The sequence below is a fragment of the Gymnoscopelus braueri genome (genome assembly GCF_963280865.1).
Source record: "Gymnoscopelus braueri genome assembly, chromosome: 18".
NCBI lineage: Eukaryota > Metazoa > Chordata > Actinopteri > Myctophiformes > Myctophidae > Gymnoscopelus > Gymnoscopelus braueri.
The window spans coordinates 23,173,408-23,200,490 of NC_137618.1; the positions used below are offsets into that span (position 1 = coordinate 23,173,408).

General features: G+C 45.4%; 1 protein-coding gene across 1 annotated transcript in view; it reads right to left on the bottom strand.

Annotated features, from left to right (window-relative positions):
- The window catches only part of il1rapl1a (interleukin 1 receptor accessory protein-like 1a), a gene marked incomplete at both ends in the record, with an annotated part of 171,940 nt that overhangs the window by 69,904 nt on the left and 74,953 nt on the right, over positions 1–27,083 (bottom strand). The window contains 1 exon segment of the mRNA XM_080412775.1: positions 24,642–24,795. Within this exon segment, the coding sequence (XP_080268901.1) occupies positions 24,642–24,795 (154 nt within the window).

The window sequence follows — 27,083 nt, forward strand, 5'->3', positions numbered from 1 at the left end:
GCGCTTAAAAATGTGTGTGTATGTTTTTTTTTGAGGTACGGAAGGTAATTTTCCCCCTTTTTTTAATATATATACTGTATATAGTGTATATCATAATACTGTATATAATTGTATAGCACCACATACACAGCACAGGATTCTAGAAGTTAGCAAATAATTGCACGGCACCAGCAACAAACAACAGAAATGGAAAGAGCTCCAACTGAGCGATATTACATTACACAGCTGTCCCATTCATGTCAACCTGAATATGACTGCAGTGGCTAACTTGTCCATAGCTGCTGCCAGACAATGTAACCGTATTGGCTATTAGCGATGATTTGCAAGGAACAGCAAAAGTCCAGCTTAACAGATCCGCCGAGTGAAAAGATCAAAGCTCTGTGGAATAGAGAGTTGCATTAGACATTAGGAATATTCAATTTGCCAGATATCTCAATCACTTCTGTCAAACCTGTCCTAATCTAAGGAGCGGGGTGTCCAAAGCACATTCCTTCAACTCATGAACTCATGCAGTCACATTAGAATAAGAATCCATTTCCCCATTTTAAGAGTCTATATGGTAACTTCCTGGAAGAACCTAGCGTTGCTATTTTGGGCATGTCATGTTGGGCAGGCGAAAAATGTTCCAAACATTTCTAAAATCTTCCAAAAATGTCAACAGAATTAAAAGAATAGCAGAAACAGCAGATCTCCAAACTCACCGAGTGTCACAATGTGACGCGTTGTGTGCTTGTAGATCTGCTATTTCCTCTATTTGTCGTACAACAAGTATATGGGGCTTAAGTGGTTAAACAATCTCCGACTCTAGACCTTTTTTCACCTTTAACTCTAGGGGCAAGAAGAAGGTATGATTTGCTGTTATACAACCTCTGAGTATTGTTTAAAAACCCACCCAAAACACTCACACACCTCCAAGTGGGGCGAATTACTTTTCCATCTCCCACTCGAGTGGCACGCGTGTTAATTGGAAACCTGGGCTCCCTTTCAATAGGGCCGGCATGCAAAATGGAGTCTGCAAAAAGCTAAAATGGAGGTGGTGTCACATTGGCTGATGGGACAGGCTGAGTACAGGCACCCTCCACAAAGGAGAGAGGAGTCGAGCTGCAGAGAGGGAGAGACAGCTCGCCTCTCTCTGCTTCCTTTTTCACTCTGTCAATCAGTGCTAAGCTTACAAACCTTAAGCTTCCATCTGGAAAGAAAAAATAGAAAATAAACCCAGAGAAACCTGCTCAAGATGGCAGAAAACATTACACGGCAAGCCAAGCACACATCTTGTATTAAAGTGCAATACACAGGAGTTGGGTGAATCGCTAGCCATTTGTCTCTTATGAGACATTCATCTAGTCTGTTTCCATTCTAGAAGAAGCTTTTCTTAGAGTAACTCCTAGATGCCAAAATACACATACACAAAAAAAAGAACCACATACAGCACATCCAACGTAGAAGTTACAAACAGAATGATGGAGAAGCTATTCAAAGGCAGAGACAAAAGCACTGGCTACCAGCCCCACGGTGCAACACACACAAGCCCTCTCCTCTTGACCTTTAGAGTATATTATGGTCTAATGATGCTGTGCCATATTGTACAAAGGCCCATCAGCAGTGCTGAGAGAGCTTCTCATGGCCGATCAGCAACATTGACAAATCGTCTAGCATATAAATGCACGCACGCACACACACACACACACACACACACACACACACACACACACACACACACACACACACACACACACACACACACACACACACACACACACACACACACACACACACACACACACACACACACACACACACACACACACACACACTACTTAATTAGTTCCTAACATGCTATACAAGCACTTGTGCTCAAGAGTGGTAAACATAAGTGTGACAGGATTAACGCCCCCTACTTTCTCCGAGCTGAGTTTTAACAGCTGACTCAAATGAAGCCAGGCTGATAAGTGAGTGCCAGGGCAGAGATTTGCATTCTTCTGTTTATTTGCTTTCCCCTCATTCCAAAATCCTAACGACGCTCCTCTCCCCCTGCCTTCTAAGACAGATGGAGATCATTAGCTTCTCTCGCTGCTTGCTCCCTCTTTCCACTTGCCCTCCCCCCATTCTTTATTCTCTGTGCCCGCTCTCTTCCTCTCTTGTTGTCTGTTCCTGCTCTCTCTCTCTCCCTCTAAACCAAAATACTTCTTTGTTGTGCCATTCACTCACTCTCTCTTCTGTCTACCATCATCATCCACTCCCCCCCCATGCCACCTCCCTCCATCCCTCTAAATTCCACCTTCCTGTCCAGGGTTAGGGTTATGGACCATGTCCATCTCATCCCTCTCTGCACAGATTTACATCTAAAAGGTTTTTTGAATTCCGGCGGAATCTCTCAACTTTAACAAGCACTTCATCACTCGTGTCAGAAGTAGTTAGGGGGAGTCATGACACACACTTCTTTGGACAGGAGGAATTGATGAGGAGCCATTAGACTCCACTGATCCTACAGAGAAGGGCATGACTCCTGGTAAAGAACGCACTATAGCCTCCATCACAGAATTCCTCAACTTACCAGCTAGTTTTGATCACCATGTTCCTTTACTATAAGTACTCCAATGATAAGAGAGCTCCACAGATACTATTCATCTTTGAGAGCTAATATCATGAGGCATGTAACCAGTGGTGGAAAGTAACTAAGTACATTTACTGTAAGTACTGTACTTAAGTACAATTTTGAGGTATTTGTACTTTACTTGAGTATTTCCAATTTCCAATACTTTTACTTCTACTCCACTACATCTCAGAGGCAAATATTGTACTTTTACTCCACTACATTTACTTGAAAACTTTAGTTACTAGTTACTTTTCAGATATAAATTATGATATAATGAAACATATACATTAACCACTTTAAACCTATTTTATACCTAGGCTATTTGAAAATAGCCGATCTACAAGCTCACAACGCGTCGCATCGCGACGCGTTGTGAGCTTGTAGATCTGCTATTTTCAAATATTTAGTACTTTTACTTTTGGTACTTTAAGTACATTTTGATGCCAAAACTTTTGTACTTTTACTCAAGTACATTTTTAATTATGGACTTTTACTTGTAACAGAGTATTTTTATATTACAGTATTGGTACTTTTACTTAAGTAAAGAATTTGAGTACTTTTTCCACCACTGCATGTAACCCCCCCCCACACACACACACACACACGCGCGCGCGCGCACACACAGAGAGAGAGCGTGGACTGGAGCGGCATTACCGTCAGTGCTGTAACAGTTAGTGCTGTGTGCTTGAGCACAGTGATGCTGAGAGGTGTTAACAGTGCTCCCGCTGTCTCCCAGCACCGATGACCATCTGGGCTGAATCCATCACTTCCTCCGGCACTTCCTGCGTGGCCCAGACTCCTAATCTCTCATGATGACATCACAGTCGGAGGGCCCGGGCCAACGTTGGCCCGGCCCCCGTACTGCCTCAGCTCCCCGAGTAAGGCTATACCAGAGTCATGATTGGACGGCTCACTGCTTTGATGACTGCACTGTTTTGTTTTGTATTTTTGTTTTTCTGTAGAACAGAGATTCGGGGGAGTGTGAGACAATTTGAGGCAGATCCAGAGATAATGAGGAAGATTCTGAGAGATTGCTGGTTATACTGTGAGAGATGGTAGATGATTCTCCTATAGGAGGGCAAACATACTGTAGGAGTGTAGGCAATTAAATACAAAAGGTGTTTCCACATGTGTAGGAGGCACTGCATGCCTGCCTGCACAGCCACATGTCCAGGCCCGGGCGGATGTCGACTTGCTACCTTTTGCAATTATCTTACATTGAATTGTAAGCTAATAAAAATGGAGGAGCTGATTGAGTGCTTTGACCTCCCCCAGAGGTGCGAGGGGAGGGTTAAATGCGTTGCAGGGCTGGCCTCTCTCTTTGCTGCACCTTTAAAAGCCTGTCATGTTCCCTGCTGGGTATCTGACCTACTCTGACCACAAATCAACCGGCAATTACAACTCCACACAAAGCCCACTCGCACCCACACACACGACCACATGTGAACACACACATGCACGCGCGCACACACGCGCACGTGCACACGCACACGCACACACACGCTCCACCACAGTGCCCCCCTGGACCAATGCTGCTATGTGGACAGCAGTAAAAGGCTATTACTCTACCATAAAACAATATCACACAGGAGGGAGAGGGAGGGAACAAACAGGAGTCAGTGAGAGAGAAGGGAGACAACGGCAGCACAGGGAACGGCAGTGACAAGAGGAGGATAATAGTTGAGAACGTGAGATGAGAGTAAGAGGGAGAGAGAATGAGTATATGGAGAGCTGGGAAATGAGCAAGAAAAAGGCACTGGAGACTGGGTGGGGGGGGGGGGGGGGTTCTAAGCAGCAATGCTGCCCGGGTGTTTTATACCAGTGGTTGTCAACCATTTCTCGTTCAGGGCCCACTTGAGAATCTCAAAAGTGTTCACGGCCCACCCATCTGACCACTTAACCTGGCAGCCTTGGGCCGCATGCATTTTCAGAGCATTTTAATGATCAATCAATCGATTGTGTTTTGACTTCAGTGAATCCAAATAATTGTGTTCCTATTTATCAGTATCACAATTTTTTTTTTTTTTTTAATATTAATGTTGTATTATCATAAAAATCTTAGTGTTGTGCCAATTATTTGGGGGCCCACTTGTAATACCCTTGCGGACCACCAGTGGTCCCCAGCCCTCAGGTTGAGAATCACTGTTTTACACGATGGCAGAGTGTTTGGAGGTGTCTCATAAATAAGGCAGATCCCAGAGGGCTGGAAAGCCCTCGTAAGCCCTCCTGTGTTTCCACACAGCCTTTCTTTTATTCCACTCGGAATAACTTGTCAAAACACAGCCGGACCCGAGATGCCACCCTATCAATTTCCATGGCAACAGGGTTGGTGGCACTGGCAAATGGAGAAGGGGACTTGGGGAGGGGGACAGTGGGTGGTCATTTGGGACATTAGTCAGTGTTTGTGTGTGTAAAGATGAACTGTATTAGTTTACGGGCATATGTGTTTATGGGGTGGATTGGGGATGGACTATTCAGTAGGGATTTTTGGGTCGACGTGAAATGGAAAGGACAGAAAAAGCATTTCCTACATTCACAGCACCAAATGTCAACCATTGAGACATGCGCTACAATATTAGCACAGGCTCCATAGCAACTGTCACATGCTCAAGATCAGCACAGCACTAGAGCCTATCAAGTCCCCGAGTGTTCTCATTAGCCAGGCGACTGAAACACCTCAGTGCCGTTCACAGCTTCACTTTCATCTCTAGATATCTGAATCCCCTTAACCCCCCCCACACACACACATTAAATCAGATTAACAGACAACAGATGTTGCCAGCTCAGAAGAAGAAGAAGTAGAGGAGGAAAAAAAAAATGACGGGGACAATAGCAAATCAAAAGCGACCACTTTATTGGTCTTACAGCCAACTGCTATCGACAGTTCAATTTCTCTGAAAACGGAATGGCTGGGGGCGGAGGAGGGGGGGGGGGGGGTTGTAAAAATGGAAGAACAAGAGGATATCTTCGTCACTTGCACTTTGGACACAGCCACCTGTTAACTTCAAAGCACACCAGCAGGGGGAGCGTTTTTGAAAGGTAATGACTAAACATGGGCCACTGATACAAAGTCAGGCACTTCATAAGCGAGGCTTTGATGCAGGTGAATCACATCCTAAACATAATTATTAGCAGGAGATGGGAGGGGAGGGGAGGTGAGGGGGGTGAGAGAAATTTGTTCCGCACGTTAGCTGGCATGCTTGGCCGCGCCAGAACAGAAGGGTGGTATAATGAATTTTGGCGTGCAAGAGGCAGTTAATGAAATAATGAACCCGCACGAGGAGGGAATAAAAGAGAAGTGTGTGTGTGTGTGTGTGTGTGTGTGTGTGTGTGTGTGTGTGTGTGTGTGTGCACGTGTGTGTGTGTGAATATACTGTATGTCAGTGAGAGAAATACAAAATTGAAGACAGTGAGAGAGATGGCAAGAGAGAGTGATTTTGAAACTACTAGAGATTCGGGCCGTGTAGAGTTCGGCCACTACGCGTCCCTCACACCTACTGTACGTCACACCGCCGATCTGGCAGATATGCCCATACTGTATAAGGAGATCTCTGTATCTGTCAATCCTTGTCCCTTTTATGCCCATGCAGTATATGGAGATCCCTAATGTCATTAGTATATGTCCATATATGGGCATGCCCCCTTTTGTGCCCATACATGGAGCTGACTGATATGTTTGCGCCTGATGCCATGACTACACATTGAGGTTAGACAACACACTCCATATTTGGGCGTAGCTACATTGGGAACTCCTATATGGTTATTGCTGAGTCATAGTGACATAAGCCGTCAGAGGTCCGCCGGCCGGCCGGTTTTCCCTTAAGCCAATTTTAATTTAGGATTTAAGAGTAGTGTGTGTGGTGTATTTGAGTGTGTGGTTGCAAGGGAATATAGCTCCCTTTACAGTATAGTTTTAGGTGCTGCTGTGGTTTATATACTGTAGGAATAACCTGAGTGCACAAGGTTCCAATCTTCACAAGCTGTGCAGAATGATATAAGGGAAAGTGAATGTTAAATATGTTGAGGGTGTTAATTCTGTCTGTTTATGAGCTGTCTTTCTGTAGCGGTTTCTGTAGAGGAACTGTGGGTAATATTAAAGACACATTGCAAAACAAAATTTAGTGGGCAAAATAAATAATTAAAAATAAGGAGGGGATATATTGTTAATCAGTGAGGTACACTCCACCCGTCTAAGGTGCAGTACAGTATCAATTTCTTTAACTTGCCCACAAAACGATTGCACGTGTGCTCCACTGCAGATGGATACTCAGTGCATTGAAGTGCAACTTTTCACAAAACTTTCTCGCTGCTCCGCTTGATCTTCCTGCTCTCCAGAGAAACAAACAAACATATACATAAACATAAACTAGCTTTCTCTGAGGATGGCTGACTCAATTCATAAAGTAATCCAAAATAAAGTTTCTGCTGAAACAACATAAAACACATCTCATTGAAAATCACATGAACTCCTTATCCTTCCCTGAGCTGGTGGGGGGGGGGGGGGGGGGGGTACAATTGTGTCCTGCTTGCCCAGGTGACCCAGCCCACTTTGCCCGTAATGTTATTTCAGGATATCTGTGGCTAATCATCTGAACAATGTATTACAAGGAGACGTGGCCAAAAAAGAGATGCGAGACAAAAGTTCTTCGTATCTACAGTAAGTGACATATGTTCTCAGTGGGCCAGGTGGTGCTTAAGGCTCTGATGTAATTTCTAAAGCCTCTGAAGACAGCCTCTCCCCACCCTCACACCACTGTGTGCCTAATTGAGTGTTAATTTGGTGCTAATTATGTAACACGTCATCCCAATGAGCCTCCCCAGATGCCGCGAGACGGCGGCGCGTGGAGGGGGGAAAAACTGTGCACACAATCTCACAGAGAGGCGAGGCACTAAGGGACTTATGTGTGTGTGTCTGTGTGGGGGGGGGGAAAGGGGGGCAGAGGTGATACCACACCGCATCTGGTTCCATAATTTGGAGGCAATAACTGCCACCCACCCCCTACCCCAACTTGAGAAGTTAAGTACTCAATCAAGTCAAGATAAACACAGCTAAGCGCACACATTTCCGGCAAATAAACGCCGTCCTCCCGTGAACCAAACCCCAACTGCTCCACAAATATCCCCCCTTCACAAAAGAGGGCCCCCTTGAATTAAACATACAACAAACATTTTCCCAGTGAAAATTTGGGCCCCCCATGAATTAAACATTAAACAGATATTTTCCCGTGAAAGCGATGAATAATGAAGCTCGTCTGTGGCTCTGACAATGGCAGGGAGGCCGTGAGTGGATCGGGGGCCAGAGGCAGCGCTGTGACACAGAGGCTCTCCTCTCCCCTGCTCTGTTTGTTCCTCAACATAAACATAGCATGAATATGAAAAAGACTCTGCTGCTCTTTTATTTATCAAAGCCATAGAGCCTCATACACCATATAGAACATGCTGCATAGGCAAAACTGTGTGTGTGTGCGTGTGCGTGTGCGTGTGCGTGTGCGTGTGCGTGTGTGTGTGTGTGTGTGTACGGGGGACATTAGAAAGAGGCAATGTGGGTGTGTTTGATGTCTGCGTCTCTATGTCTATCTACAACAGAGAGTTTATGTAGATGCACACGATCACGTGTGTGTTTGTGTGTGAGTGTGAGTGTGAGTGTGAGTGTGTGTGTGTGTGTGTGTGTGTGTGTGTGTGTGTGTGTGTATGGGGGGTGGGGTTCTCGTGCGTGCAATAGGAATGCTACTTGACAGTTCCATTACGGTGGCTCTCTGTACTCTCTGTGGAAGCAGGCTTATATCTGGAGCGCGGCAGCTGACAGGTCACTGAGCACATTACCGAGTACATATGGAGAGAGAAAGAAATAGGGGGCTGAGAGAAAACGAGAGAGAGAGAGAGAGGGACAGGAGGAGGACAGGAGAGAAAGAGCATCCATAAGTTTAGTTGCGTGTGCAGTGGCGGTGGAGGAGATGACGTACTGTGTCGTTACCCAATGCTAACAGAGTTTCGAACCAATGTCTCATTCCTCTCTCAGTTCTACTAGTAGATGTCCTAGTCTTATCTAATTAAAGAGGGAAGGCCCTTCCCCCATGGGTTGTGGGGTGGCGGGGGCAACCGATGGACACAGGCACCCAGAGCCAGGCTGAAGGTCAGAGAGGTCACAGTGAATCCATCAGAACTTATGGAGTTAATCTAGCATAAAGCCTGTTCCACTACACCGCTAAACAAAACAACAATCACGACAAATATAACCACAAAGCAGTGATTTGGGGATTCAAGCCAACATGAACTGTTAGAAATCGAAAGCTGTGAGGGGTCTAGACCTTTGATACTATCCAACACCTGTATTAAAAATAACTAATGGGTTTTATGTGGCTCGGACAGACACGTTCATTTACGACCACATCTGTGCTGGGACACGCCCTATTTAGACAACGCAGTCACCCCCCTTGTGTTTGATTTCAAAAGAATATTTGGTGATGTCTGGACAAACTGTCGTTGATGTATGGCCATGGTGTGCCAGGTCCATGCACGTGTTTGAAGGCTGCCCCTATTGGGCAATTTCTAAATACATTTCATACAGATGGTTCAACAGTGTTATGAATAATGTTTGTGATGACTAGCCGAGTTGTTGTTGACTTTGGTCTATTTATGTGCTGAGCCATGCCCCTTTGAAGTTCATTGGTCAATATCTTCAAAACTAAATAAATTATCAACTGTATGTCAATTTTGATAAGCATCCAACATGGTCCAAGGCCATTTGGTAGCAATCTGGCCTATGGTTTTTAGGAGATGTTAAAATGCATGTTCTTGCGGCATGTTTGTAGAGTGCAGACAGATCGATGTCAGTACGGTAGCAAGTTTGGTGTAAATCAGACTCACAGCGTAGTTCTGAACTTCTGAGTTTTCAGAGTTTCAAAATGTTGACCTTTAATTAAAGAGCCCCCATCAGGGACATCATAGGGGTCACATTGGTTGAGCAAGTAATGCACACAACTTATCATTGGTGAAAGTTTTATGTCTACCATTTAAAATAATATGGAGGAGAAAACACAGCAAAAAAAAAACAATAGGGTTTCAGCACTTAATAGGGCTTGAACCCCTAATGATGCAGGAATGGGCCCAGCCCCATGCATCATGTGCAAGCAAGCTGACATGCACACACATTGCACTGCGGTCGGATGCTGCACAGCGCACCCCTGTATCTACTTTAAATGAGGGAGCAAGGAAAGGAGTTGGAACATAACACACCTAACAGAGAGAGAGAGAGAGAGAGAGAGAGAGAGAGAGAGAGAGAGAGAGAGAGAGAGAGAGAGAGAGAGAGAGAGAGAGGCAGGTAAAGAGGGAGAATATATAGAGAAAATTGGCATCAGAAGAGGGAAGAGCCCATCTCTGTGGTAATTACCTGTCCCTACTCCCTCGCTCCGTGAATGACAACACAGTATAGGACAGGAGAGGAGAGTAGAGATGGGAGAAAAGTACAGGAGAGGAGAACAGAGGAGGCAACAAGATGGAAGGAATGCACAGGCAAAGGAGAGGGGAATGAGAGATAAGAAGATATAGAGGGAATAGGTGGAGGAGAAAGGAAGAGAGGAGATAAAGACAAAACAAAAAACAATTGAGAGGAGAAGGAGGGACAGGAGGAGAGAGGAGAGGATAATACATGAGGGAAGAGAAAGAGGAGTGAGGAGAAGAGAAGTGACAGGTCTCTCGTGAACGCCCACGTCGTCTGTAAACAGTCTCACCCTGGGAGGAACTGGCAAGTCAGCGATAAGTCAGATAGGGCCTCCTTCTTCCACGATACACACCCAGCGTGACTTTCCCTTTGTTCCACCGCTCTTATGATTAACCCGTTCAAACCGGGAACGCATCTGCGTAACCACTTTATCCATATTTCATAATTTGGCTATTCAAAAATAGCAGATATACAAGCTCATAGCGCGGCACCGAGTGCTGCGCTATGAGCTTGTACATCTGCTATTTTTGAAAAATCTTGACCATCTGTGCAAATATTTGAATATATATATATATATATATATATATATATATATATATATATATATATATATTTTTTTTTTAAGGGAACATTTGTAACTCAAACCTTTACTTCTGGGGGGATCCCTGGAATACCATTTTTTGAGATGGGGGTCGGTGACCAAATCATTTTGGGTGGTCCTTGACATGAAAAAGTTTGAGAACCACTGATATTAAAGCAACCTAAGTTTTTTCAGAAAACTGTTAGAAGACATTTAGAAGACATTTGTAGAATCCCCCAGAAGCAGACATTTGAGTTACAAATGTTTGCTTTAAAAAATAATATATGTATTCAAAGATTTGCACAAATTTTCTCAATTTCTCAAAAACAGCAGATCTACAAGCTCATAGCGTGGCACTCGGTGCAGCGCTATGAGCTTGTATATCTGCTATTTTTGAATAGCCAAAGAAATCTAAAAATGACATGGATTCTTTCCCGGTCTAAATGAGTTAAGGGTAGGGATCCGCTAATCTTATCTAGATTCAAGATGGTATATGAATCCCTGCTCCAGTGTGGGCTTAACACACTTTGAATTGACCGTGAGAATAGCTCTTCTGGGGTAGGGTGGTGGGGGGGGCGCTTTATGGTGTTGGGTAGGAGACGACCAGTAGAAACATAAAGGAGAGGAGTAATTCCTTTGAGGACATCTCAGTAATAAGCAGCATCCATCACCGCGGTCGGTGCGGTATTCACCTACGCCATAAAGCTATATACCTGCCGGCCACCATTAGCTTCACCGAACCACCCAATCACTCCACTGGGGGAGATATAGGATATAGGTGTCCTAATGGGTGAGCAGAGTGGCTATTTATAGCTAAAGAGCCACTTTCCTGCAACGGAACGCATCATTATACACAGAACGGTGTTATTGTCAGTTTCTTGGTCAGTGGGCTGCCAGGCGAGAGAGGATATATGAGAGGGGAAAACAAAGGACATGTTAAAAAACCCACAATGTGTTGAGTGAACAGGTGTGTGAGGGGAGACAGCCAGCGCCTGGCACAGAGTGTTGCGGTCTCACCTATCTCCTTGGCACAGTCACCTACCTCGTCTGGCAGCGACAAATGGGACTCATACCTGTGTGTGTGCGTGTCATTTGCAGTTATCAGACTTGCATGCATGGATGCATTTACTGTATATAGGTGTACAAGACAAGTATATAAGCATGCACATGTGTGGGTGTGCGACTGTGCGCATGCGTGCGTGCGCGCGCGCACACACGCACACGCACACGCGCACACGCACACACACACACACACACACACACACACACACACACACACACACACATACACATACACACACACACACACACACACAGCCAGTGAAAGTGCACTGAAAACAGGCTGACTTGTGTGCGCTTGGACAGCATCTCTAACAGAGCGGAGGGATGCCAGAGGCAGGCAGACAGACAGAGACAGAGACGAAGCATGGACATCATTTTCACTTTATCATTTGCCACTTTCCACAGGGGAAAGTGGTAGCAACAAATGACGGTCAAGGCTTTTAGTCATGGATAAATAAATAAGTTGAATACAACATAAATAAATAGAATTTGACACCGTCAACGCAAGGAACGATGCTGGCTCCAAAATAACTAGGAGGTAAAAGTGTGCATATGCACCATGCGCTGTACCGCAAGCTAGAGCAGGATGTGCAGGTAGTGAGTAGAACAGGATATGAAGCTACTGTAGGTCCTCTTCATGTGCATAAATGGACAAAGGTGCAGACAGGTACTGTACGTACGCGCGAGCGCACGCACGCACGCACGCACGCACGCACGCACGCACGCACGCACGCACGCACGCACGCACGCACACACACACACACACACACACACACACACACACACACACACACACACACACACACACACACACACACACACACACACACACACACACACACACACACACACACACACACACACACACACACTCTTGCATGTAAACTAAGGCAAAAGATTGGCCTTTTTTACAGGAACAGAGCTAGTTTCCCAATGACATGTAGAAAAAGGGTTACTGAATTAGTCTTTCTTTCTGTGTTAGACTATGGAGATGTCATTTATAAGAATGCTGAATTTTCTGATCCTTCTATCCTCAAGCCCTTAGATACAGTTTATCATTCTGCTCCACGATTTATATCTGGTGAATATTTTAGGACTCATCACTGCATCCTGTATGATTGAGTGGGTTGGCCTTCTTTGGCTGGCAGGCGAGACAAACACAATACCTGTTTATTTTTAAGGTAGTTGATGGGACATTACCATTGTATATAAAATCTCTGCTGGAATGGAATCATGGAACATATAGGACACGCTCCAATGACTGGCTCACGCTAAAGGTCCCTCAAGTAAAGACTGAACTGGGAAAACAGCCTTTTGTTTTAGTGCCCCAACCACTTGGATTGACCTACAGCTTAAATTAAAGATCTGTTCTCCCATAATATACGGTCCATTTAAATCTTTGATTGCAGACCTGTACCCACAGATGTATGTCTGCAACAGTTTTTAACTTGTGTTGTACAGTATCACACGTTTTTTGTATTATTATCATATCCCGCCCTACCTTCCAACTTCTGTTAGAAATCTTTGTTTTATTTGACAACGATTTGAAACTTGACAAACACATCAGCTCCGTTGTCAAAACAAGCTTCTTCCAACTAAGGCTTATTGCCAAGGTCAAAGCCTACCTCCCGCACAAACAGCTGGAGATGGTTATTCACGCTTTTATTTCCTCCAGAATAGACTACTGCAACTCATTGTACAATGGCATCGATAAGGCGTCTGCAGCTGGTCCAGAACGCAGCCGCCCGCCTCCTCACTGGCACTAAAAAAACGTGACCACATTACCCCAGTTCTGGCCACTCTTCACTGGCTCCCTGTTAATTTCAGAATAGATTTTAAGGTTATTTTATTTATCTTAAAAACACTTCATGGCCTGTCACACTCTTATCTTTCAGATCTTCTCCAGCTCTATATCCCAGCCAGGGCTCTATAAGGTCTGCGGACAAGTTGTTGCTGGTCGTTCATACGACTAACCTGAAGAGCCGGGGTGACCATGCTTTTGCGGCTGCGGGCCCCAGGCTCTGGGACATGTTGCCCCTCCCCATCAAATCCGCCCAGTCGATTGGGGCGTTTAAATCCCTACTTAAAACTTAACTTAATCTTAACTCTGCATATTCTGTTCTTGATCAATGCATATTATTTGTAGATGTTTATTTTGCTTTGATGCTTTGAATTGTTTCGTTTTTAACCATGTTCAGCACTTTGGTCAGCTTTTGGTTGTTGTAAATGTGCTATATAAATAAAATTTGATTTGATTTGACATAAAAACATGAGATATTCTAAATCTTGTAGACGTCTGTCTTCTGTATCTTCACCCTAGGGCTGAGGTGCATGTGTGCGTGTGTACACGTAGCATGGGGATATGATGTGAGTGACAGGGAGAGGATGTGGGTTGCACACAAGTGTACAATTGTTAAATGAACGCTTAGGATTTGACTATGTACAACGTTGAAGCAAATGCCTTATACAGGCGATAAAGGCCGACTATTATACCCCTAACAAACAAACAAGGTATAATCTCCGCCTCCATCCCCTGACGTTTGGCAAAACTTCTAATCCTTGCTTTTACACGCTTTGTGTCTAATGTGCTCTGACAAAAATACGCATGAAGAAACCTTAAGATGTGCATATTATGCATGCATACACATAACGTAGATACACGCACACCTAGGCCGTCATGAATTTGGACTGCTTGAGGCCCGCTGAGGAGTGTGTGTCAATTGGCCCTCTATGGGAGAGATCAAATGAGTGACAATCTTCCCATTCTCTGCCTCCATCCCCAGGTCTGAATTTATGGTTGTTAATGGTCACATTCTTATCTTTTAATTGGACGGAGGACCTTCCAGAATGTTCTTTTTTAGAGGAGACTGTATAATGAGAGAGACACGTAATGCCCTCTAATTGACCTACAGACTGCTCACATCCTGTGGTGAGGACAGGTTAGCCGGCTCTGTTCTAATGATAATGCCACGGACCTGTCTGCGAAATTCTCTTGTTGAAACACCTGCAGGTAGGATGTTAGGTGGTCACTGGTTGCTGGAGAGGAGAGGAGAGGAGAGGAGAGGAGAGGAGAGGAGAGGAGAGGAGAGGAGAGGAGAGGAGAGACTGCAGGGAGGATAGAGGGTAGGAAGCAGGGAGCCAATTACCACTGGATAGCTAGCTAGGACAACAGGGATTGTGAGGGAGATCAGGGCAACAGGGGCCAGAACATGACGACTGTCACACTGTCTGGGATGGTAACTTCATTAGTGAACATCCATGCAAGCGGGAGAAAGGTACAACCGTAACAAAGAGAATGAGAGGGGAACACCATTGATGCTAGTGCAGCATGAGGGCTTCGCCATAAAAAAAACATACAAACGGTTCAAGTTTCCTCGCCTTCCCACTTCTTCAAATTAAGCATACTGTGGCCATTAGCAGCACCACTGTCATGATGAATGTGTGTGGCTGTGGGAGCAGCCTTTTCATGGGAGAGAGAGTAAATTGTAGTTCAGTCTTGACTTGGAGGCTTTAATCTATATGTGTCAACCATTACTGAAGATCCCAGTGTGGAATAGAATGACGTAGACCGTGTGTGTTTTGGGACAGAGACACAGACCACTAAAATGGAAGCCAGAGATTACTGCCTAACAATAGCTGTTTTAACATTGCACAGTATGCACATTGAGGTAGCAGCATGTAAACAAGGAGCGAACCAGGGTAAAAGAGAGAAAGAGACACAGAGAGGGAGAGAGCGAGAAAGACAGACAGAGAGAAAGAGAGAGAAAGAGAGAGAGAGAGAGAGAGAGAGAGAGAGACAGAGAGAGAGAGAGAGAGAGAGAGAGAGAGAGAGAGAGAGAGGGCGTACAGCCTAGATTAGCTCTCTCCAGAGACAGAGGATTGGAAGCTAAACACTGCTCTAACATGGCGGTTTACCACAGGAGGAGAACAACGCCACAACACTAAGGCTTTGTTTCTCTATTCACTGCACTAGATGGACTGTAGCGATGAAGGCACAGGGGGGTTACACAGAAGGAGTTTATCAGAGGGGCTTATAGGGGCAGCCCCATGGGAAAAAAAAGAAATTTGCTCTTGACAACTTAAAGAGGAAAAATCTAAAAGAGGAAATCACACATTGAAGATTCAGTGAGATTTCCATATATTTTTCCCCAATGCAAACAGCTTTAAGTCATGACAGGAACATGCTGGCAAGAGTTGAGTTAAGAGGATCAAATGCAGCTTTAAACACAAACAAAATATCAATGCGGCTGCTACTTTCCCTGTAGGATTCCATTTTCAAAGACCAACGGACCCACGGTCATCTATCTTTCTGATGGGTATAAGAGGGGAGTATACGCAATTGGAGTTGGAATATCACATTTTCAATAGTTATGTATATACACACTGAGGCCATTTCTTTCTTGATGCAGTACTTAACTCAATAGCGGCGATGAGAATGAAGAAACAGCATACGGTCCTGACACAGATGAAATAATGTGAGGGATGGAAAGAGTAATGCAAAAAGATTTCAGACAGATCACCATTCATGAGCAATCATGTATTCTACTAACCAAGTACTTTATAACATATATTGTCGCCAAGACAGCCTTTCACTAGCCTTTTAGTGCAAACAAACCCTGTGGTTTATTGGCACTGCAAGGCAGGCCGATCCACTGACTATGCTGAAGTACTCCAGATGTGCATTCACCAGTCACAAAGAAACACTGCTTAATTATTGACCTAAACTTCAAAAGGGCTGAATTATGATTTTAATTTAATTTCTGCTCTGTTGCTAGCCCTGGGTCTAGATAACGATAATAACCAACGGAGGGAGGGGGGGGGGTGAGTGGGTGGATGGGTATCGTGGGGGTGGCAGGGCAGGCGGGATTAATTGCTGAGGACGTAAATTTCATTCGTCACGTGCAGATTGATGTCAATTTTAATTGAATTAAAACAATGTGAACCCTGGCCTGCTTAGAGTCTGGGAGGACAGCTGATGAATAGTGATGAAGCGAGTTGGAGAACACTTGAGGGAAGTAGGGGGAAGGGGAGTTAGAGAGAGCATAGGAGAGAGAGAGGGAGAGAGAGAGAGAGAGAGAGAGAGAGAGAGAGAGAGAGAAAGAGAGAGAGAGAGAGAGAGAGAGAGAGAGCAAAATAGATGAGCTAATGACGGTGAATGATAGTTGACCTCCAACTAATGAGCTATGCCGCTCCACCCAGTAATACTACCTTTACATGATTTACACCACCTCAGCTGCATGGTGAAATTATACTGTCTGTGGCCATCACCCAACCCATGTTCTCTACAGCATGATGGGAAGTGTTGCAGAGGTCCCGCTCTCAATACACATCCGTATTTAACCCCACAGCAATCATCAGGGCCTCTGGATAGATTGGAAAAACACTATCCAGTATGTTGTTGTTTTTTGCGCTGGTAGCCATGGTTATGATTGATGTGTGTATGGGGTGTGTGTGTGTGTATGTGTGTGTGTGTGTGTGTGTGTGTGTGTGTGTGTGTGTGTGTGTGTGTGCGTGCGTGGCTGCGTGCGTGCGTGGCTGCGTGCGTGCGTGGCTGCGTGCGTGCGTGCGTGCAGGGGGGAAGACAGACAGAGAGAGAGTCAACTGACAGTGTTAACACTTATCTCAGGTGTGACTTTGTCATCCAGTCCCATCGGGGACAAGCGGCTGAGGCTCACTGCTTTAGCGTGACTGGCCAGGGGTGTGTGACGCTGTAGACAGCGGGCCAGCAGGTACACTGTGTACACTCCAGGCTCCGTAGGAGGATGTTTCAGTCGAGAGCAAACCAATCTCATTTTCTCACCCCACGCCTCTTATCTTCCCTCAGTCGTTTCTCCTCTCTTTCCCCGCTCTTGGGGGAATGATATCGGAGCTAATCGGTCCCTGTCCATCCGTCTCTATCATCTCCCTTCAGCCACCCCCATCTCTCATAGACAGAGGAGGAGAACAGGAGAACTTCCTGCCTCTGTGCTCCGAGGCTGCAGGGTTTGTGCACACCTTGGCAGGTAAACAGCTAGCGAGCTCCACTGCAGAGGCAGTTGCAGTTAACTCAAAAGCATATTACTAACTAGTGCATAATTCATGCTCTGTCATACAATGGTGCGCGCTGACAATAGATTTAAAAGCTCACAACGGCGTGTTGTGAGCTTGTACATCAGCTATTACCGACGCGTTGTGGGACTGTCGTATTACGAATTATAAATCGTAAGACAGACTAAACACTCACTTAAATGGTATCATGCAGTGGCGGAACAACTGAAAGCCGGGCCGGTAGGCCCGTTCAGTGATCCACTCCTGCGCACACACACACACACAGCCTCACCGCTAGCATCATCACTGCCACTAACTACACCCCCCCACACACACATACACACACACTTACAGTACAATCAACCAATAGCACACGTGCACCAACGATAGGCTACACATACACACACCCTCATACACACTCAGAGTACGATTTTATATGGTTGTGAAGTGTGTGAATGCTCCTGAAGGTGACTCCACAGCACAGCAACTGTAGAGAACCTTTTACTGCGATGAGACAATGTCCTGGATCACCTCCTCCTTGCATACCCACACCAAACTTCCTCTTTCTGCCAGGCACACACATTCCCACACGCACATGCACACACATACCTGTAGACACACATCGCACTTCCTCTTTCTGTGCACGCACGCACACACACGCGCACACACACACACACACACACACACACACACACACATGCCTGTAAACACACACCTATAAACACACACCTCACTTCCTCTTTCTGCACACGCACGCACGCACGCACGCACGCACGCACGCACGCACGCACGCACGCACGCACGCACGCACGCACGCACGCACGCACGCACGCACGCACGCACGCACGCACGCACGCACGCACACGCACGCACACACACACACCTATCCGCACCTATCAAACCTGATATCTCATCCAGGACCTGAAGGACAAACAGGTTAGCATGCACATACTGTACTGTATGATGAATTAATCTTAAATGTAACAGGGCCTTGCTGAAGACTTGTGAGAACCAAGCCAGTATATGCATAAGAATGCAGTGTGCAGGGAATACGAGGGGGGTACAGCAGACACACAATAGTCCCCTGCGCAGCTGTACCAGCCCTTTTATGTTAACGCCCCACTTAGGACAGAACACAAAATGCAAGCACATAACGATCACATATGGATATTCTACAGCACGTCACAGTACATAAAGCCGGTCTTACAGACATCTCCCCATTTGTTTATTATCATGCATATTATTCTACCGTACAGGCAAAGGCTCCCTGCCCCCCCCCCCTCCCTCCTCCTCCATTTCCCTGTGCCCTTTCCACCCTCAATTCGCTGTGCCAAATGTACATTTTACTTTGGCCTTAACCTCAATCACCACGCTTGCGGGCTCCGCAGAGCACCCAGGCGGACATTTCTATGGTGAGGGGATGCAGACAGGAGGTATAATGAGAGCAATAGATAGAAACCCACGCCTCGGGCATCCATCAAACCAAACGACTCTATTACAGTAAGTCAGACAGAGAAGCGAACGGTAATGTGCACTGTGATAAACACGGGGATAATAGTCTGTTTAGAGTCCGGGACACACCGTTTCTGCTGGGAACCAGTGGTGAGGAATTCAGATGAGATTGCATGGGTCAGTCCCTCTTTCCCTCTCTCCCTCCCTTTCACTCCTCCCTCCCTCCCGTTCTCCCTCCTTCTACAGCTCGCATTCTCCCTATTCTATCTCTCCTGCAAGTTCTTTCTCTTTATCGGCTCCTCTCTTCTTGGAACGTCCCTCCTGTTTCTCACTTTCTTTCTCTCTCTCTAATTGCTATCTGTTGTTCAGTCTCTTTCTCTGTCCGTGTCTGTGTGTGTGTGTGTGTGTGTGTGTGTGTGTGTTTTCCTTTTTTTCAGCCTCTGTCTCAGCATAATATTTTCGTGCCTATACACTCTGCAGCGGGAGATGCATACATCAGCTGAACCAAGCCCTTATCTGGGTGTTGTAGCATTGAAGCATTACCATCACAGCACTGGGAATGGGTCCTGAGAGTCCCATACAAGTGAATAAAATGGTTCCGGCATACCAATAAAAAAAAAGAAAAGACACGAAACAAGAAAATGCTTGTGAAAATGTAGATGCTCACACACAGGCATCCCCTTAAGGACACTGTAAAATCCTGAGTGTTCATTTACCTCTGAGAGAGTACAAATGGGACCAAATGGACCTGTAATGGTCCATTTGCCTACTCTCAGAGATAAATGAAATCTCTGGATTTTTCTCTGTGGGTATACTGTACATGTGAGCAGATAGCAATATTGCACAAGAGTGTATCCATTAATCAGGTAGCGGATTCTGTGTCGGACCTCAAGTTTCTGCTGCTATAGGAAAGAGACAAACACAAGAGTATGAGCTAAGCTAACCTGGCCACCTTCTCCATTCCCCGAAGAGGAACGCGGGCCAAAGGGCTACCTGTTGTTCCAATGAAACAATTATGAGAGTAGTACACGAGAAGGCACTCTCTCCTCAGAGAGGAGGCCACGGGGTAACGTCCATAGAGAACAAAATCTCTTTCTTGGCCGATAAAGTTATTCTTATTCTCGCTGTGCCGATGGTACTGTATCCTTCTGTGAATCCACAGGGCGCATGGCGAGATAAGGACATTGAAATACTATTTGACACACACTAGAGAGAGCATAAAACCCCCGGCACAGGGGTCGCTGTTTCTTTAACATTTCCATTAACCTGAGGGAAGCCTCTGTGCTTGATTAAAGGGCCTCCCTGGATCAGTGTGATCTGGGTGAGAGGCCTGTGGTTATGCCCATAGTTAACCTCCATTACTCCAGCACTGTCCTTATATCAGATAGAGGCCGCTCCACTGTCTCTAATAGAGCCCTGTTACGCAAGCGGGCAGGGTCAGAGAAGAAGGTGAATACACACGTCACACATGTACGCACAAACGCATGTAGTGTATAACTGTAAATCATGACATTGAGTATGTGTGCACACATGCACGTGTAAGCGTACACATTAAGAATGTACACACGCACGCATACAAACATACACGCACACGAATACACATTTCATAGTGAAGCAGGGGTCAAAGCAAAGGGCAGTCTCTATTGCACTGTGTTTAAGACCAGTTAAACTTAATGACCTCCTCCATCCTCGGGGCCTTTCAAATAAACTACAACATTAGCCCTCGGAACTGGGATGTAGTTTGGCCTTTTATGCTGGCCGTCCAGGCAGTGGTGTCAGCTTTAACAGGATGCGATAAAATGTAGATAATCTCACGCCCACTTGAGGGGATGATGGTGTAGGTTTATTAAAGGAAATGAGCCCATGGTCAGGATGAGCTAATCTAATTCTAGTAGGGTTTAGCTTTAATAGAGGAGTTGGCCTGGTGCTGTTGTCTTTTAATAAGGCAAAAACGCTGTCGTCATGCAGGATAGGGCTCGACGGGGGAAAGCATTTAATGGGGTGTGACTTCTAAATGTTAAACATTAACAGAAATGTTAAACCTTTAGATGGATCTACAGCCACTTAACCACAAGAAGCATAGCTATTCTGGGCATGTCATAACAGGTGAACATTCATGGAAATAGACGATCTACAAGCTTGCAGCATATTGCGTTGTGAGCCTGTAGATCGGCTATTTTCGGCAAATAGATTTGGTATAGAGGGATAAAAGGAGGGGGCCAAGTATAGATCCCTGTGGGACCCCGTCAATGAAGTATATCCACAAGTTTCCTAGGGCATTGTGGGCATCACTTCCTGTCGAGTTGATCAGGTATCAGGGATCAAATCGACAGGAAGTGATGCCCACCATGCCCTAGGAAACTTGTGGATAGGTTTTACGTTTTTACACAGAGGAAAATAATTAATAATAAACACAGATGTGTAGCATTGGGAAGTCCCCCAGATGTGGGGGACTTCCCAATGCAATGCCGAGCCGAAAAACGTCAACCGCAAGAATTGTAGGGTTAGGGTTAGCTGTAGTGTGAATACAGCGAATTAAACACCTTCATAGGATCGTATATCACGGATTGAAAGGAAGATTAGAACTAAGATGTTATAGAAATCTCTAGTAAATCTTTACCGTATGGGACACCCCCCACCCCCTCCTACTCCCAAAGCAAGCTGGCGATTATATCATGTGATTCTGATGGCCACATATGAAAATAGAAAGGATCGCCCAAGCCTATACCTTCACATTTATATGGTTAAATAGTTTGTGTTTTTTCCCCCCCACAGTGTAAACGTATAGCAATTCGGCAAGTTTTGCACATCCCTAAGAGCTGACACAAGCCAGTACAGCCACTTACTCTATAATAGTAAGGTTCTTGTACACAGCTAGAGGTTGTGTACTGCTTTTGGATAGGTTTAAGGTTCTAACCAATCTGGGACAGTTGGTCAGGAGCTCTCAGTTGGCAGCTTTCCTGATATAGGGGACGGTGGACATAATGTTATTATATTTTTTTGTGTCATATTAAAGTGGATAGTAACAGAACACACGCCAGGATGGGATCCCCGCTTCACCAGTCCGTGGCACACTAAAACACTGGATCATCAAGACCTGAGCGCCAGAGAAAATGACTTCCTCCATCCTGACGAGTCATTGACATTCCATTACGGGAAACATGGGAAGAGGGACCTCAGGCAGTTTTATGATTGTGTGCGTTTGTTTGTGTATAGTTTGTGCGCTGACATCTATGTGTGTGTGTGTGTGTGTGTGTGTGTGTGTGTGTGTGTGTGTGTGCGCGCGCGCGCGCGCGCGCGCATACGCAACATTAAAGTACACAACACACTATGGGTGGTATAGTGATGGAAGTGCATTTCCCAGTGCCATTTTGCTTCTGCATACAAGCACGGCATGTTGCCTGTCAACACCAACGTCAAAAACACCATAGGAGCCTCCGAATAACAACACACCACACAGCTGGCATATGGCACTCCTTATTTCCTTCCTTTTTCTTTCTTTCTTTCTTTCTTTCTTGCCCTTCTTTCTGCTCTGTCTCCTCACTGTTTCTTTCTTTCCTCGGGAGAGGTTAAGGTTTAAACCTGCCACAGAGCAGCTGTGTGAATGTGCTATCATTCTGAGGTTCCAAAAGGTTCAGCCTGGTTTCATTTCACGTAGTCACTTCTCAGTGTTGACAGGTAACATGCCAAGCTCTTATCCAGGAACAAATTGGCAGCTGGAATTACACTTCCATCACTATAGCAATCTTTATGCCAATTTTCTTCTCTCTCGCTCTCTCTCAGTCTCTCTCTCTGTATCTGTCCCTTCCATGCTCTCTCCTTCCCTCCCCTGTGTCATTAGTGTGCACTGTGTATATTTATAACCCCATAAAGTTTTTATGGGCCCCGCCATTATGGAACATGGAGGTCATGTTGACAACAAACACGCTAGGATACTGCCAATGTACATACGGCAAATACGCATGTATACCCAGGCATTTGCTCCACAAACAAACTTCATAATGCAAACAGTAAATGAACAAATGAGTTTACAACCGTTACGCGTAATGGGCCAGACAAAATAGAACAAGGAAAAAAATTGAAATCTGAACAGAGGGAAAATAACATACTGTACTTAAGAGAGAAGGAAATATCCTGTATAAGTATACACTTTAATTGTTTGATGGACTCGACTGCAGACTTACTGCTGGTGTTGTCCCTGCAAAAATAATTACTCTGCAGTCTGGCTTCTAGAGGGGCAGAATAAAATGTATCATTTGGGTTTGGGTTTGAAAACGTTTACCGTGCACTATGTAATAAAATAGCTGAGCCCACAGCCCAAAGTGAATGCACATACAATACTCAATGCTGTGATGGGAATGGTGATAAAGTGAGATCTACTGTATCTGCCTCATACTTATCGAGCTCTGCCGGCGATAAAATGCTGGCCATCAATCACTGGGGCAGCCAATCCGGAAGCTATGCTTATGGGATTACAACCCAGCCTTATCCAATAGCAGACAATACTATGACGGGGATACACTGTATATACTGCGTGTAACACACACACACACACACACACACACACACACACACACACACACACACACACACACACACACACACACACACACACACACACACACACACACACACACACACACACACACACACACACACACACACACACACACTACATTTTCTTATCTGTGCTTGTGAGCAAAAAGGCAAAGGAAAGAAAAAGGCTTGACCTTTCCATCAACCCTATTCAGAGCAGCTGACCCAGCAGACCCACACTCTGCTGCTCCAAGCCCAGCCAGTGGAGCTCACGCCAGGCCGAAGCTGAGCAAGGGTTAGCTCAGGGGCTTAGCTCCACACACTCTTAACCCTCGGGTCTCGCACTGAAGACCCCTCTGATTGAGGCTGCATGAACATGTTTCATAGCAGTGTGTTCACCACGCAAAGAGAATGAGCATGGGAGAGAAATAGAGAGAGAGAGAGAGAGAGAGAGTGGATGTGAGAGAGCGTTGACCTTGGCCCTGGCTATTTAGTTCTCTACGTGAGGGGTCGTAGCCCATAGCCTTACATTTTCAGCATTGCACGGCAGGCTGTAAAGTGCTGATCTGGAGGAAGAGATGGTTCAACTTTCTCCAACAATTAACATAGCAGCAGGACATCACTGCAGTCAGGAGGAGTGTGGAGTTTGTGTGTGTGTGTGTGTGTGTGTGTGTGTGTGTGCGCGTGTGTGCGTGTGCGTGTGCGTGTGTGTGTGTGTGCACGTGCGTGCGTGTGTGCACGTGCGTGCGTGTTCATGCATGCATACGTGCATGTATACAAGCATCGAATGCCTCCTCGTTTACAAATAAATAAATACAAATTTGCATACATGAAAAAACAAAAGTTGAATAAATATAACATTCATATAGCACACTTCCGTGAAACTACCAGAAACCAGATTCTGACCAAAACTCAGATTGCCTCTAAATTTCCATCCAAAGACTTACCAGTGACAGTGAGCTCGGTGGTCTTTCGAACAACGAAGCCTCCATACTGGACCTCACAGGTGTAATTCCCAATATCGTCTTCCTTCACCTCCCGGATGGACAAAGTGTCTCTCTTCTGGATGATGCTGGTTCGCCACTGCTTCGGACGACACTCCTGCACACCAGAGGAGATGGAAAAGTGAAACTTTCAGCTGCACGCAAAACTTCTGCTCAAGGCCTCCACGTTTAATAACTCCCGCGAATTATGACCCAAAAGCTCCGATCCAAAATGACAGGCAACAGACGCTGCTAGCCAGATGGAATGTGTAGAATATATTGCACAAGGCCTGGGAATGCAATATTCTGCGCAAGCATGACATCAATCATTCCTATGAAACTAAAGACCTCCACTTCACTTCATCATGAATTACTGACATAATTCAAAGACCTGAAGTGGTTCCAGTTGGCCACAAAAGGAATTGCGTGTCACTGGGCGTTACAGAAGAATTGGAATGTGAGGGTATGAGTGGCCTTTCTATCACATGAAAAGCCCATATGGTAAGATTATAAGGTTTGCCAAACAACAGTTACCCTCCTTATTTGATAAAGATTTATTGCACTGAACTGAATATTCTCCATTCAATATTATTGTAAGGGCACAGAGGGGTTTGGATGTTATTTGCTGAGGCGCCTTTGTTTGTGTATTGGTGACTGTGTGTGTGTGTGTGTGTGTGTGTGTGTGTGTGTGTGTGTGTGTGTGTGTGTGTGTGTGTGTGTGTGTGTGTGTGTGTGTGTGTGCGTGTGTGTGTGTGTACTGGGCAGAGTAGTGTATGTGACTCCGCCACTTGCTCCTTGCCTCTAGCTCCTCTACCTTCTCTGGCAGGGACATCCCGGTCTCACTGGATTCTATTCCACCATTGCTCCCGGCAACCTCGGAATTCAATCAGCGTGGCTCCACAGCGATCCAAATAACTCCGGGTTCCAGCGCTCCCAGTCATTACCCGGACCTTAATTGAATTCTGGGAAAACCTAGAGGTCGAGCCCGGGCAGTTAATCTAACTGTTACTGCTGATCTGCCTGTGATTAGTTTGGCCTGAGCCCTTCCCTGGGATGCGCTCTGTGGTCCGCAGGCCATACCTGACCTGGGAAAGGCGAGAACCCAGGTGAGAGGGGAGGAGGAGGCGCATGATGAATAAAGATCGGCGACGGAGAACATTTGGAGGACATCCACTCGTCCCACAGGGCAGAGAGTGACATCACACAATTTTCTCCTCATAAGTTTTGTGTTCGTTATGAAAGCTATCTCTGTGGATGCCCTCTGTTCATCCTCCTCTGGGCTCTTGTATTCAGTATTCTCTTCAGATGACTGGAAAGCTGGTATGGCGCACTGCACACAGACCTTATGTAATTCACCATCATCATTTCCATATCCCATGCATAATCTACCCAAGTGATCTGGAACCCGCATCGAACAAGGCTTTTAAACATAAACAGGCAAGGAATTAGATGAAAACAAAGCAATGAACCATTCAAGATTATTTCTCGCTTGTACAATCATGAGGACAGACGCTCTCCTCTTTACATCCTCCCTCCCCAGGAACAAATACTACAATGCATAAAAAGATACATAAGACTACAGAAAAAAATTATAAATGACAAAATAACACATAGAACACAAAAAGTATATGCACAAAAAAGCATGCACAGATGCAAACACATACACACAGGCAGATACAATACACAGACACATGCACGTACATGCGCACACACACGCACACACACACACACGCACACACACGCACACACACACGCACACACACACACACACACAGATGAACAGAAATTGACAAACACACAAATGGTTGTATTCACAAGGATCAAAAACGCAGTGTGGACGGGCTGGTCGGAGAATTGCGCAGAGCTACAGTAGCTTCCGCCACTAATTATGCAACCTGTGCTAAGAACCTCTCAGTGGCTGCGGGTACATGGACAGTTTCATTCGGAATGAATACACTTCTACTCGGAATGAATGAATGGATGAATTCATTCAGAATAGAAATGCTCATGTAAACACCTCAATTGGAATAGAATATTCCATTCCAGTCTGACCCGAATGAATTTTCATTCGGGTTAGGAGGGGTGGTATAGACCGTTTGAATCGGGATATACCAATCGGAATTAACCATGTAAACACTTTATTCCAAACACTCCTCTCTGTTTGGAATACATGCATTACTTTGCGCATGTCCGTGCTTAGTAGTGCTGTCAGAATTGTCCAAAAATGACCTATCAAATGATCTCTAATTCGGCCACGGTCGCTCCTGCGGGATAAAATTAATGATTCTATTCTATAGCGTCATTTAATAAGCCTGTAATGGTTAAGCCCAGACTTGTCCAGGAGAACGGACGCTCCGAGGATTGCTGGCCTAGGCTACACTTATATGGATCTTTTTCTAAACGGGT